At 38.3% G+C, this 15,688-nt stretch overlaps 1 protein-coding gene across 1 annotated transcript in view; it reads right to left on the bottom strand.

Moving 5' to 3' along the window:
• Positions 1–2,599: 2,599 nt before the first annotated feature.
• The window catches only part of LOC104510161 (RAC-gamma serine/threonine-protein kinase-like), a gene marked incomplete at its 3' end in the record, with an annotated part of 29,266 nt that continues 16,177 nt past the window's right edge, over positions 2,600–15,688 (bottom strand). Inside the window, exons 3-7 of the mRNA XM_010152325.1 lie at positions 13,876–13,987; positions 12,224–12,368; positions 6,971–7,102; positions 3,619–3,684; positions 2,600–2,668 (exon numbers count right to left, since the gene is read on the bottom strand). Coding sequence (XP_010150627.1) covers positions 2,600–2,668; positions 3,619–3,684; positions 6,971–7,102; positions 12,224–12,368; positions 13,876–13,987 — 524 coding nt within the window. The remainder of the gene's footprint in view (positions 2,669–3,618; positions 3,685–6,970; positions 7,103–12,223; positions 12,369–13,875; positions 13,988–15,688) is intronic.

A 15,688-nucleotide genomic window follows, 5' to 3' on the forward strand; every position in this document is an offset into this window, starting at 1 on the left:
CTAACCATTCTATGATTCTAATAACATATAACAATCACATAGTACTCAAAATTATACAGGTTACGTGGATCTACATCTTTAACAGGTACAGGAGATTCTTGCTTAGAATAATTTTAACACAATTACTCCTTCCCCAGAATGCAATTCAGTGACCCTTCCCTTGACTGTTCTCCTTCCTAACCCCTGAAGAGGAGCTGAAGACTCCTTGTACTGACTACACTTTTTAATATTGTAGTAGGGCAGAAGCCTAGATTGCGGCATTTTCTTGCTTTCACCTGCGTGAGAGACAAGAATATGGATACATATTTCAAGAACTCCTTCATTAGAAGGACTGTTTGGGTAAAGTGCTCCTGAAAGACATAATCCATGCAAACCCCCAAGCAACTGACTCAGGCACAACTGTTTGACTAAAAAGAAATGTTTAATCTGAAGGAATTTTAAACAGAAACACACTGAAGGTAGTACAGCTCTGGAAAGAACCAAAAGCAACATGGTTCTGCTACTGTCTATTTCCCACTGGAAGCAAAGAATGAAACGATGAGTTTTCAACAACTTCAGCAGTGAGAAACCATGGTAAGGAAATGAGACTTCCTTGGAACATGGAGAGAACTGTAGAGAGAAGCAGCAAAAGAAAGAATTCTGAGTACTGTATAGGAGGTACTCTTACAAATGGCTAAAATGCTGCGTAAACTTTGTGCAACTTCTTTTCAGTAATTCTGAGCTAAAAACAAGGCTATTTTTACAAATATGAAGTCTTTTGTATTTCTTAGCAGGCAGTCACTGAAGTCTGAAATTCACAGGAAAATCTGTTAGGATTAAACACTTTCCTATTAAAAAGGACAGTTTGTCCAACTCCTATTCCAGTTCTCTAGTCAAAGAGAAGCACACAAGCAAATCAACAGAGTTTCTTTGAAGAAAACCATTATTTACCACTCTGGCAAAAATTCACGGTTTGCTCCACTGAATTAGGGAGCCATCGGCAAAGAACATGAGCAATACTGACAAGAGCATCATACCTGGAAAAGCATGACCCATTCTCAGCAAAGTACATTGCAATCATTCACATCTCAATAAGCAAAAGCAGGCTGCCACCAAGAACCCCATGGCACAAGGTGTTCACAGCAGTCGCCACAAAGGTGCATCACCCCACTCAGAGGCATGCAAGACACGAGTCTGATCGAAACACGGTTATCAGAGTATCCTCAGTCTAAAGAAAGGAGTTGAAAACATCCTCTCTGGCCTCTGCTCTGCATTGAAATAGGGCAGGAAGGAACATTGCAAAAAGACAAGTATCTCAATGACAGGCTGAAGTTAAAAACATACTTTCACAGTGCAATAAGGTCTCACAGAGAAAAAACTGAAAAGAATTAGCTAGTTTATAAGGCATCACTCTTAAAACTCATTGTAGATAGCACTGACAATACTGGTGATGTAAGTTCAATGTCAAATAAACCAGCTGAGTGTCCAAAAGAAAGCTGTTATCCCAGTAGCGCTGAGGGAGATTTCTGTGCCTAGTTCAACTAGCCAAAAGGGTTCAACGCCTGTGATGTCCAGAACTGGGTTTATACATACTGAGTTAAACAAGCCATCCTCCCGTATGAGAACCCTGTAGCACCATGCTGAGCCACGGCTGGTAGAGGACAGCCATGGACAAGTCAGGATGTAAACGGGCCTCTGACTGGGCCCAGAAATCGCCACGGCAATGAACGCAAGGCAAGCACTCTGGGGGTGCTCAGGCATTTGGTATTAGAGCTGAAGACAGTTTTATTGTAGGAGAAGGCAGCAAAAGGATAATGCAAAACATGGCATGATGCTGCAAGAATGCCTGAATGAAGAAACAGTTTTCTAATAAAAAAAGTTAGTTGAAACACTTAGTTCTTTAAGGTTATTCTGCAGCATGCAGTACACAAAAGAAGGAAAACCCCCTAGTTAGTGCTGTAATGAGGGACAGTCTGAACAGCAAACAGCTCCTAAAAGGTAGATAAAAGCCCCCCTCTCAGATTGCAATTCTTTTTGATTCCATTTGACGGGTATAGTTTCTGACATTCTGTTCTTCAGTAAAGAGCAGGAGGACAGCAACAGCTTAAAGGCTAATGACACCGTAAGAAGTTTAGCACTTTAACTGAAACTTCCAGAGTACGCAGCAAGCGAAGGGGACAGAAACAGTGAAAAATGTGAACACTCCACTCTCTTCTTATAGGTATTTGCAATGACAATAGCAAAGAAGAGAGTGCATATTTCACATTAGGGCAGAAGGAAGACTAGTCAACAACATTTTCGCTTTTTTGCACTAGATTATGTCCATTTCGTGCCAGAACAGGCTATAATATGCTTGAAGAAAAAACAATACGCAAGTAAGTATTTCTCTATCATGAAATTATCCTTTAAGATACAATACTCTAATTTGTCAAGAATAGGAAGTACGTTTGACAGCATAGTTTAAGTCACATCTACATTTTTTTTTTAAATAAAGCAATTTTTAAAATAAAATCTTTAAAGATACTAGAAACCAAAAAAGTCAAGTAAAATTATATCCTTTAAAGTGTAACCCAGTGATATCATTGCCCTTAGAAATGCAGAACATCTTTCTTAAACTTACCTCTCCTCCATTAACATACTCCATCACAAAACACAATCGATCCTTTGTCTGGAAGGAATATTTCAAGGACTTGCAAAGAAAACAGCAAAACCAAACCAGTTACCATCTTGTATTAACCCAATTTCTTGCCTTTAAACTGTAACAAAATTTATTTTTATCATCTTAAGCAAACAATTCTGACTTGGTGAGAACTTTCAGAGTAATTAAGTGTAACTTCCTATCTGGTGCTTGAAATGAGTTAACACCAAAACCCCCATGTCTTCCCTCATCTCTGCCACATGGCCATTGATATGAAAACACTATGCTTATTAAAAGAAAATACTAAGTAGTTACTCAAATACACAATTTTCTATATTTTAACACAAGTAAGAAAAAAAACTTCCCCTATATTAAAATACAACATGTTAATTATCTTGAAATTGATGAAAATATTTTCTAATATACTCTCTGAGCAGTGGAATCAGAATTATTTCTACAGAAGAAAGTCAGTTGTAAAATTACAACTATTAATCATAATTTGTCATGAATCTCAAAATTTTCATCTTCTTTTCAATATTTTGCTCTTATTAAGTATTAACCATATGAAAACAAAGACACTGAAGTAGTGGGGTTTGAGTTTTGTTGCTTGATGGGCAACTTATGTTAAACAAAGAGTTATTTTTAACAGTTCATTGAATTCTTAATTAAGTTTTCTTGGTAAAAATTACTTCCTTGACACTGTGTGAAATCAATAACTTTTATTATAAGAAAGTGTTCATATACAAAAAATGCACATCAGTTACATTCTACAGGTAAATTTGTTTTCAGTGAGTTAACCTTTACAAAAGTATTAGAAACTTTATTTCTGAGCTCTTAAATACATATTCCGGTAAAGGATATCATAAACACCAGATAGCTACCATTTGTTTATGGATCGTCATGAGAAAGACTTCAAAATTTGTTTGCAATGTTCATAATGAAATACCCATTATTTTGAAAATTACCTGTTAACGTACTTAAAACTAATTGCTAATACTTACTGTTAAAAAAGGGTGTCTGGTGTTTTTCAATACCCTGCTTTCTGTAAGTGTATGAGCCACTTCATCCTGAGAAATAAAGAGTAGAAGTCTGAATTAAGATTTAAAACTGTTATGTAATTAACCACAAGAAGTCAACACACTTGAAAAGAGAAATTTACAGTACAGTTTTAGAAGATGAACAAACCTGAAAGAAACATGAAAAATAATTCACATTTTTTGATAAAAGATTCTGGAACAAACTTAAGTTTGGCGATACAATTTAAGATATTTTATTTTTTTCTTTTCTTGTTTGAAAACGAACTTTTTAACTTTAAATTCAATGCATGGACAGCATAAATGACACTATTGGATTTGATAATTTAAAATCACAGTCATCACAACTTTGCAGTTCTGGTAGGAATCTTCTGAACACCCTATCTACTGGGGGACTGAGTTAATTTGCAAGAAACATGCACAGGTAGCAACTGACAGGCATCTATAAAGCCTAGTCTAATCTAGCCTAACATTAAGTAAAGACAGTTTTTTGTTTTTTTTAAACATTCACTTAGCTTGGTGTTTGTTTTGTTTTTCTTTAAAACAACATTGCCACACAAAACCCCCTCCTCATCCCCCAGGCTGTCCTAACCGGCCAGGTGAACAGTGCTCCTCAGAGCAGGCCCAACCTCCTTCCCCAAGAACACAGACCTCCATCCATGGGACATATCCACCCAGTCCCCATTTCCAGCCAGATTTTGAGAAAGGGCAATTAAGAGAGAGTCAGTGACACTCTCCTCTTCACAAGCCTGAGCGGGTAGGTTACCATAAGCACCGTGCCAAAGGGAGAGAATAATATTTTGGTCAAAGAAAATGGCCGGCACTAACCCAGCCACCGCGGGTGTTTGTGCCACAGGAAGCTCACCCGTGCTCATCCATCTGGGTGGCTGCAGGGTAGGGGGCACGTCGGGGGCAAGGAGGAGACTGGAGGGGTGACAACAAGGCCCCAAGGGCAGGGCTATGGGCCCTCATGCCACCAGGACTGCAGAGCACAGGGGCCAGGCAGGGGTGAGGGGAGGAGGAGGGGAGGAAGAGGGCTTGCCCGGCGCTGCAATGGCGAGCAGCTCCTGAAACGCAGGGCATTTAGGTTTGCATTATGTATACACGGCCATTTTATGCAATTCTACCAGTAGTACACGCCAGGAAAAGGCTACCAGGGGCTGGACCTAAAATACCTGAGAGACACTGGGCTGGTTTAGCCATCTTCTGTAGCACTAAGCTGCTGCTGAGTATTATACAGAACTAAACACTAACTTAGTGCAACACAAATTTCAACCATAACCCTGCAGAAGTAAATATATTTAGTCACACTATACTTTATTATTGCTACAAATAATACCAATATAACATTATTGTACTGCACATGCTTATTGAACTATGCTCGCAAGATAAGGTATTATTAAACTAGAAAGGAAACACAGATGTCAGGAGTTTTAAATTAGACTAAAATTTGTAAAAATAGGAAGTTCAGCGACAACAACAGAGTTAATGCTAACAAATTATGATGCCATTTAGATGAACAGGAGTGTGACACAGTGTATACACTACAACCACACACTGAGGGAAAAACCAAAAAAACACTTCAAGGAGAAAAGCAAGCCTAAAGTTTTATTTATTTATAAGCCTCAGTGGTTCACCACGTATGGGGCATAAAAAGCTATCAATGGCCAGTTTTTCTGGCATTGCCTCAGAAGTTTGTAATATTGGTTGCAATTCCCTGGTAAGTGTAGTATTAATCTGTCATGAAAATTTAGAATCAACAGATTTAGTCTGAACTGGGCAGATGCTGTATAGCCTTCTAGATACAGCTGTCAATGCACCACTTTTCAGCTGCGCATTATGTTGTTATGGGTATGACCTTCTATAGTGCATGTTATATCACATTACAGGTCGAGCTGGGACTGCAGATCTGTTCTACCTAGTGACCATATCCTTAGCACTGATCTTCAGTGTTAAATGTTATTGATAAATCCCCATGGCATACTTACACACCAACGGGGCTAGACAGCTACGTTCAGACTAAAGTCTGCTTTTGTTTTCAGTTTGAGGTGGAGTGGAAAATTTGGTATTTGGTGACTATAGGGAAAAAACCATGATCTGAGCATAGTCTATTTGTTATTCTTTCATCCGTTTATCAGTATACAACCATACTAAAGAAAATTTAGAAGGACTCGCTTCAAAACAAAATTCCAGGTCTGAGGAAGTCAAATTTAAAAGATCAAGGTGCTTCCATTTTCATCACAGGATGAAAGGCATGTTTCCTCACACACTTTATCTTGTCAGTCTACAAATAAGCAGAAAACCAGACCCTGGTCTGCTTCAGGGAGTGCCACGTTCGGCCCAGTCTATCACTGAGCTAGTTTCCTGGTTTCAAGTAAACAGATCAATCAACTGATGCATCCCTGATTTCTTCAAAATTTCTCTGGCTTTATACATACTTCCATTTTCACTCAACAGAGAGAGACAAAGTTATCTGAGAAGCAGTTTTAACCCTTCAAAAAATTCAGTGATATTGTAGCAGTCAGCAAAGTAAAGCAAAAAAAAGACCCCTAAAATTCAAAAATGTAAGGTTTATTTTATTAATACAAAGAAACAAGCTGAAATGCTTCTGAAGCAGAACAGGAGCTGATAGCACTCAAGACATCAGACTCCCCTGATGACCCCCTGGGGTGCCATGGGTGAGCAGAGCACTGGGGAAGGGCGTCAGGCTGGCGACTGGCCCACAGCATGCAACAAACAGACCCCCAGGGCAAGCCACAGGTTGCTGCCATTTATAAAGCCTTCTCAGAAGGACTACTGAGATGCTCCTTTCCATGCAGAATCAGAATAACGCAGCAGCGATACCCTCTTTTCTTTCTGTACGTCCTGATTATGAAGAAGAAAAGGGCACTCGGTTGCTGCTACTCCAAGTTGTGTACATCCCAACCAGCCTCAATGCATGCGAGGCAGCTGCTAAGGGCACACAGAACTCGGGTCAGTCTCTTCTCTGCTAAAAACATAAATTTAAGTCTCTCCCCCGGCACCACGGCTGGTTTAAATGACACTCAAGAAAACATAATGGTTTTGAGGTTTCTACTCCTCTATCAAATTCAAGTGAAACCGATCAACACATTCAAAAGTGGATTATAAGACACCGGGAAAAAAGCGTGCAAAATGGATACACGTAGGTTTTTTGTACTCTTGTTTTCTGAAGATGTGCACATATTTCTGTCAAACTCAGTTACCAGCAAAAATCCAATGCAGCTTATGTATTAGATACTGATTATTCCATTCTAAAAAAAAAGAAAAGAAAAAAAATTAAAACTATAACCTTCCTTACCTTTGCAATAATGACTTCTTTTTTCAAAATCTTCATAGCATAATATTTTCCACTAGCCTTCTCTCGGACCAGGATAACTTTGCCAAACGTGCCTTTGCCCAGTAGTTTTAAATAATCAAAATCATTCATTGTCTATAAGGAGCAAAGAATAAGGGTTAGTAAAACCTATGCCACCCAGTTCCAATATGCACACAAGTGTGTCCTCATATAACCAAATGCTGTTACATGTTCAATATAAGAAGAACAGTTTACAAAACCAGGTACACTTCTACAATCAAATTTCTAATAGTTAACCGTATCCTTAAACCACTAGGATATATTGTTCAATATTGTTATAGTTCTCTGAACTCAAGTACTGCACAGTATACTACACACACACACTTGTTTTTACAAAGCACACACAGAACAAAGTCTCAGCCTATACCAGCATTTCATGAATGCTCCACATCTAAGCAAGTTCATCAATTCATGTATTACCAGAGACATAAGAAAGTGGCATATCAGTAGGTCTTGTGTAAGACCAACCACTGCACTGATAGCTTTTTCGAAACATACACAATCCTCACTGCAGTATTATACCAGTAAGACCCTACTTAGTCTTTCCATTAGAGGTGGACTTTTAAAAATTTGAATACAGATTACAATTACATGGGTTTTACATTAATCAATCTGTCTCTGAAAAGGAAGAGGTGGCAAGTTTTCCTCTTTCACTTGACTCCATTATAGTGATCGTTCAAGCATCTAGCATCACCCTAGTTTTGCAGGTTAAATGTAGTACATCCAAAAGATGTTTCCACCAACAGGCAATTTGAGTCCAGTAGGTTTATCAGCTCAACTGGAGTGTCACACACTGCAGGAGTATGACCAGACAACCTCAGATTCCAAAGCAGTTTAGCCACTTTCATAAGTACAAAGATTGAGTCAATAATCATCTTAGTTCTGCAAGTTCATTTCACAGCCAGCTCAGGAGCATCGACACTATGGTCGATGCAAAGATGAGGATGCAGAAAAAGCAGCATCGTACTGAGAATGCAGCAAATGCACAGGGTCATCTTTTCTCAAGAAGTCTTTTCAGGAATTAAATCTTTTTTCCCATTTAATGGTTGGTGGTAGCCTCTAAGTAAACTAACCTTGGTGAGTTCCATTTTTTGCTTACATGTAAATATACTTAAACATTTTGCACTGACAGATCTTGTCTGCCAAAACCACCTCACATCAGGAAGAACAAAACTGCATTTATCCTAGTAAGAAACACGATTAACAGAGATTACAAAGGCTCAGTATACTTTTTACCTAAAGCAAATCCACACAAGTGAGTGTAAAGTTAAAGTTTATGACCACAGACAAATCCTCAACTTTTCCAAAAACTAATATAATGTGTTACAATTAGTGATGTCTGACATAGTATGTAAAGTTGTGATCCAAACACCATGTGGCTACTAGTACTTTATCAACAACAAGTAAGACTTCTCAAATATCCCAGTCAGTACTTTGGAAAGTCAGGCTATCTACTGCAATAGTCCTATGATAACCATCAAGGAAAAACAACTGCCTTTGTGCTAAAGCAGTGAAAATTGACAAAAGCACATGAAAAAACCCCGAAATACATTCAAAACAATTCAGGCAGAAGATGAGTAATTCCGGGCAGAATCCTCCATACCTTCAATCATAAGCTATTGCATTCCCCAAGAAAGAATGGCCAACAGCTTTATTGATAAAGAATACTGAGTTAGTGATCATAATAACTTCTAACAGTCAAAAATGTATGAGATCATAAGCAGCCTCAAAGTGGTAACTTTCTCCCATACTTCTGATACTCTTCTGAGAGGCTGGACTTAAGAGAGGGACTATCAGAGTCTAAATAAAACCAGCTCAGAAAAGCAGCCTTTTGTCCGCACACAGGAGGATCTTGGCTCGATTATCACAGACACGGGTTGGATGCTAAGGGCACCAAGCCAGACAAATCGAAAGACTCATTTGCTCAAAACTTGCTTACATAACATTCATCAAAGCAGTCATGTATCTAGCTGCAAGATCAGTGAAAACAAGCTAAAAAATACATGTATAAGAGGAAGGTAGTATGTTTGCAAGATTTGAGCCATGGCTTAACAGCAGGAAATGGCGGTAATGTTAGTTCTAAGAATAAAGTCTCCTGATGCTTGCATTCTTTAGAAGTTCAGCAGAAGGCTTGGACATGATACGCAGTAGCTCAGAAAAAGTCTGCCAAAGAAGACAAGACCTTGGGAGATAAAACCACAGTTGCCATAGTTAAGATCATACTGAAAATGGGTGGAAAAGTGGAAACACTTCCTAAGCCTGAGAGATGTTGGTAAGCAAGTTTGGAGGCTCCCATAAGATTGGATTCTTTCTCCTTGATGATTTTCCCACCTTCTTCATCCCTACTAAACTCTGAGGATTGAATCTTTTTCCTCATGACATTACTTCTTGTTTTCCTCTGAAAAAATATATTCTTTACTCATCCTGCAAAACAAATTTGTAAACAAAGGAAAAGCATTGAAGCTACAGGAAACTGCACTAACCAAAGAACCGTATGATGTTCAGCCTTCTGTAAAGCCTATTCAGTCCCCTGTGGATGTTCTTTTCCAAGCAATGCACCCTACTACAGGTGTTCAGGATTCCTAACAAGGAGGTAGGTTTTTAAAATTCCTGATCTGCACAAAGACTATACCACTTGGAGTTTTCCTCTGACTTTATCAGGAAGAAACCCTACTTAGAAGGAATAGTCCAGCAAGAAGTCACAGCAGTTTGCTAACTATTTGTAGTGCTCCAAATTTTGGTGATGCTATTACTGTAAAACTTAAGAGATGCATTGACACCATTAAACAAATTGCAAAAAAAAAGAAAAGGTGCTTTTGGTTCTTCCAGCTAATCTGGCCAGGGACGTTGCTTTCATGTCTGGTCAAATCAAGTTCCACATCCTAAAGACTGTTTTTCGTAAACCTTTTGCTACTTTTTTAGAGATGAACAGGCCCACTCCTCTCTGTCTCGTTTCTTAATCTGATTATGCTCTTCTACTCATATGTATACCATCTGGTGCATGCACAAGCAAAATTCACTGGGCTTAGATGTAAAAATCAGGTGACAAAATAAACTTGAAGGACACATTGTGAAAAAATTCCTGAAATGAAATCCGATACCAAAAAAAAAAAAAAACCAATAAAAATGCATTAAGTCATTATGACAGAAATGGTTCCTGATCATATTAACTACAAAAGCTTAAACAGACATTTTCCAGAAACATTTCTATAAAACAGAAACGGTTCTAAAAATATAGATTTTCCCCAATTTCAGTCGACACAGAGGAAGGACAGCTCCCCATCATTGCTGTCACTTAGTATTTTTGATTCCAAAAACTTTTGAGAACCTTTCACGAAAGTCTTCCAGCAGTCAGAAATCTCCAGGGGGATTTTGAGTTTTGGAAAAAAAAAAAAAAAAAAAATCCTTACAGCCATCAGTATGTCCTTGACCAGCTACAAAAACTCCATTCTGCTCTATTATTAGGTGTCGAATATGACCATTTTTCATTTCATCTTTGTTTTGTAGAGTTTGCTTTTGGCTTGTTGCCAAAGCCATTAAATATTCTGCAGCACTGCACATGCACTGTCCCAGCGTCTTATATCAGCATTTCTTAAAGAGTAAGTGGCAAGACAGAAACAAAACTGATCTTCCTTCTCCTCCTGTTCCCACAACCCTTTTTGTTGCATGAGAAGAGTCTCTGCACTGTGAACAAGGAAAGCATCCATTCCAGATAAACTACTTACATTAGACAGCATTAATTCTGACACCTTGAAAACGCTTGTTGTTACGCAGTGGTTTTGTACTCCACTAAGAGGGCACACAGGCTTGGAACAGTGCTCGGATCTTTAATAGAGCAAACCCAAATCCCTTCCACATAATCGCACTGCCTCTCAGGAAGACTGACACCTCGAACGCTGCCTCTGTCTTACTGTCACTTATCATATTTTACCCTGGCGCACAATCATTAAACATCTATGCCGCAAGGCTCAACGTTCAGTGCCAACCTGCCAATGCACGATGAGAGTATTGTTACAGCTGTATATAATTCGGTTTTACTTTTCTACAGGGGAAAAAGGTTAGAAAAATCGCATACAATGAAACATCATGAAAGAACTATGTCTGCACTACAAACTCAAGTTCTCCGAAGTTAGGACATGATAGAAGTAAGATTTCTTTTGACACCTTTGTTATATTCATAAGGGTATAGTTTTCAGCCACTGATTTTTCTACAATTCTTGCTTCATCTAGTGCAATGAATGCAATATGCTCTATGAGTAAAGGCACATGTTCACCATTTCTTTTCATTGTTATCATTCAAAGGCATTCAATTGAATTAGCTATAAGACTGTTTTGCTCCATCAGCAGACTTCCACCTAGTTTTCTACAGGTTTCACTTCTGGCTAGAAAGAAAGAGGCAAGTCCTATAGAAACAGGTTATTATTTCTCGTGCAATTTCAATGCATTTCTTGAGTCCTGTATAGCAAATGTGACACATCCATTTGAATGATCCATTCTTCGAGACTAGTCCATTCTTACAGAAACACAGGACAAAATGGAAATACAAAATAATAAGCAAATCTTGTGTGGCACTGAATCTTTAAAAACTGCTCTTAGTTGTGTGTTTATCCTGTTGACTCTGGAGATACAAGTATGTTATAGCTGACAATGTACATACTCCTACTTACAGCAAAAGCTGTGAAGGACTGCAAAAGAAGAAAAACACAAAAAACATTGTTTTCTCTTACTTCATTGAAAACTAAAGCAGAGTTATTTTCCCAGATAGCAAAAATCCAAGGTCATTAAAAGCCAAATCCTGCTAGCCTTTCTCATGCAAATTATCTAATTTGTACTGGGTATTATTTGCATGAGAAAGGGGGCAAATCTTGTCTGAAGAAAATATTTTATTACCATACTTCTAAAAGAGTAAACAAACAAAAAGGAGAGGACGAAAATACTCAAACAATAAGCAGAATGTTAGCATGTGCCTGAACGGTTGAACTGTGCTTTTCAGAAGTGCTTACCAGATAGCCTATCAAATAAACAAAATGAGAGCAGTTCTGCTTTCTTGAAATGAAACAAGGAAATGCTTTTATGCTTGTAATACACTGAAACCTATGTAGAAATACTATTCCCTGTATATTGTTGTACCCAACCAGGCCATTCTGCAAGTTATTTACATATTAAGTGTTGTCAATTATTTTTTAATGCCATTACCTTTCTTTTATGATGGGTTGTTGAAGCATCCATCTCTTCTTCTCCTATATTGTCTATCTGTGAAGTTGGACTACAGTTCATTCTCTCCTCTTCTTGCCTCTGAAGTCTGTCTGCTACAGCCTGGATTGCTTCTGTCCATTCTTCCCTATCATGAACAAGCCAACATCCCTATTAGAAACTCATAAAATACACGCAAATAAATGGTTTATAATGTTTTTTTCACATTCTACATTGCTTCCATGTTCAATTCTCATGTTACACAGCAGAAGACTCATAAATTAATCACTTCAACTTCCTTCCAAATTCTGCACTGTTAAAAGTGGTGAAGTTGACCAGCATCAAAAAGGATCAGTGCAGGTTATTTTCAAGAGTTACCAGTGTCTGATTTTGTGAATATTTTAAGAGTGAAAACTTGAAAACATTTGCTCCAGGTATAATACAGCTCAGAGCATAGAATGTCATCTCCTATCCAATACTATCTGATAATAACTTGCTATTTTAAGAGACTTTTTGTTATTATCCCTCCCTGTGGACATTTTCACAGAAAATAAGATATATTAAGCCACACCATGTGTTCAACTCTTTGTCTGTCTCCTCTTAAACTCAACTTGTCGGCTAATTTCAAGTTCTCCTGAGAAAGAAGCCCTCAAAGATAATTAAATTCCTACAAGTGTCATACATGCCAGCGGCTGCAGGGAGGGGCATGCCCAGACAAGGGCTTCCGCAGAAGGACAAGCAGAGGCAGCTAAGCCCATGGCTATTCTGTGCGATGGCTAACTGGCACCAATGCACCGGCCAGCCCATCAGCACGCCACAGCCCTGCACCAAGTGCGGTACCTGCTCCTTTTTGCTCAGCCAGCGAAGGATACAGAGGAGTCTGGTGGTACTACTGAATGCAGTAGGAGGCACTACATCCCATACACAGAAGAGAGGATGGAGTAGTAGCAAGGCAGAATAAAAAAGAACCAAAAACCCCACACCACTAAGGGAACATACTAATGAAACAGAAACAGCAAAAAAACCAAAGTTGTTGATTATTTTTTGATACAAATGATGTGAATAAAGCTAAATCACAGTATGAGTCTCAACAGGAGAGATGCCCACAGGGGGGAAGACTCAGTGCGTGTAACCAGACACAGTATAGAACATTTTAGTAAGGTACACTATACCCTGTCTCCTACATGCTCTTGGTGCATTAAAGAAGTTAATTGTTATGAGTTTGTGTATGTTTACTGAAACAAGAAAAACTAATAAGCAAACATAAAATAAATTATAACAAACATACTGCTTTCTATGCAAAAAAAAGTACCATATTAATAGGAATAAAAGGAAAACTTAAGGCAGCGAGGCTGGAATATACTTCAATGCAGGCTTCTATTGTTTGAAATTTAACACTTCAGAGACATATCATGACATAGTTTTGGCTTATTTAAACACAGTCATCCCACCTACTCGCAGGCAACTCTTACACTAGCTATGAGCTCAGATAATATTTCACAGTAGATGACTTACAAATTCTTCAAATAACTGTTCAGATGTGCTCAGAATGTCACAGTTCCAAGTGCTGATCGTTGTGCAGTCCCAGCAGAGACTGTCGTCCCGAAGCTTCTGCGTAAAGAACATGGAAAACAAAACAAAAATAAAGCCCTCACCGTTCCTCCGGAGTGTCTACGTGGAACGTCCTCTCTATGACAGTGGTCCACTGAAGACATCTGATAATGAATGTGTTTGGCTTTGGTCGCTCTGTTTTCATTAGCTGACATTCTAGAGAAACACATGACATTGTCTTTATTACACACTGCCAGTTAACGGGTGAAGGGCAAATAAAACTGCTTAGATAAAATACATATAAGCTTATGTATACCTATCCAGCAAGTATGCAGCATATATAAGGAAACACAAAATGGCAATATAACTATGGACTTGAAAAAAAAATGTATCAGGCAATAACTATAAAGTGAAGAAAGCAGTCAGAGGAATGGATGGAACTTGCACTGTTGCCCAAATATGGAGTGCGATCTCCATTTGCAAACCAGGTCTGTGTTAGGAGGGTAAGAAGAGTATTAGATCCCGGATTGCTCTAGTATGCCAAGGTAACAGCAGTAGCCACCGGCATATTTTTCCATCTGTACCTGGCAGGAGGAATATGACATTTTCCCTTCAATGGTAACCGTGCCACAATTATGCATGCTACTGTCACTTTGGGATTAGATTTATTGTAAAATACCCTATCTGAGAAAATTCAGATGTTGAAACTAGTCTGATTATTAAATATAGATAAACCACACATACACAGAGTGGGGCTGCCCCAGGAAATCATCTAGTTCTCCTTGTGCCCCAGGGCAGAATCAGTTCTACCTATGTTATTTCTAAGTGTTTCTCTAAACTCTTTCTATAATCCCCAAAAAATAGTCACTTTAAAACCTCTGTAAGCAAATGATACCTTCCAACTATAAGGAAATTAATTATCTTTACAGCTGGAAGATTTTTACTAGCATTTAATGCAACTGTTGCTATTATTTAAGCATACTGTTTCTTGCCCTATTGACTAATTTGTCTTTACAACAGCTATCCCTTTTAGACATTTGAACACTATTTCATCTCTCTCCAGTTTTCTCTGGCGTAAATCAGTTCAACCAATCTGTCCTCACAGGTTGTGCTTTCAGATCCAAGATCTTCCTTGTCACACAGTTCCAGACATCCACTAGACTGCCTATTATTCCTTTGTCACAAGACCACAGCACTAGGAATTCAGGCAATGGTTCCAGGAGACTGTGTATTACATTTTATGATGCAACATGCTGCACTAAACATCACATCTGCAAAACACTGACCAACTAGAACTCTTTATTCGTGCAAATATATTTAAACATTTTTGTGAAGTTAAGGTTACTCTCTCAAAAAGTCTCATTTGCTTTCCTGCAGCTACGATGACATAGACACAAACATCACATGTCAAGTTCTGGAATGCTATCACTAGTTCAAAGCTAATCCTGATCAAATGTGTGATCTAAAATGATTTATCAGGTTCATAAAACAATCAATAATCAATATGACAACAGAATTCCTGTTCATTTAGTAACTACTGTAACTTCCTTTCGGTAGAGCTACCACCTACCAGTTGACCCACACCTTTCAGTGATGCAGTTGACTATTCTTCAGCATAAAACCTTGTGCTTATTCTTGTTAAATTACATTTTATTTATTCCAGTTAATGTCAACACTTTACAGAAGTCATGTTATATGACATGTACCACTTCATAAGGCATTTTCTTTCACAGAAATAAATTATATTAGCTCAACATATTTTTTCTTCACAAATTCAGGGTCCTGAAACCTCAATTATCATCTACAATTTAGAGAAATGCATTTTAAATATTCTCCAAGAAATTGCATTGAATCAGCAAATTTCTGAACACCCAAAATAGGAAAGTACCCTCTACCACGCTTTTGCTCACTCTCTTA

Source organism: Eurypyga helias, unplaced genomic scaffold (genome assembly GCF_000690775.1).
Source record: "Eurypyga helias isolate BGI_N326 unplaced genomic scaffold, ASM69077v1 scaffold20505, whole genome shotgun sequence".
Taxonomy (NCBI): Eukaryota; Metazoa; Chordata; class Aves; order Eurypygiformes; family Eurypygidae; genus Eurypyga; species Eurypyga helias.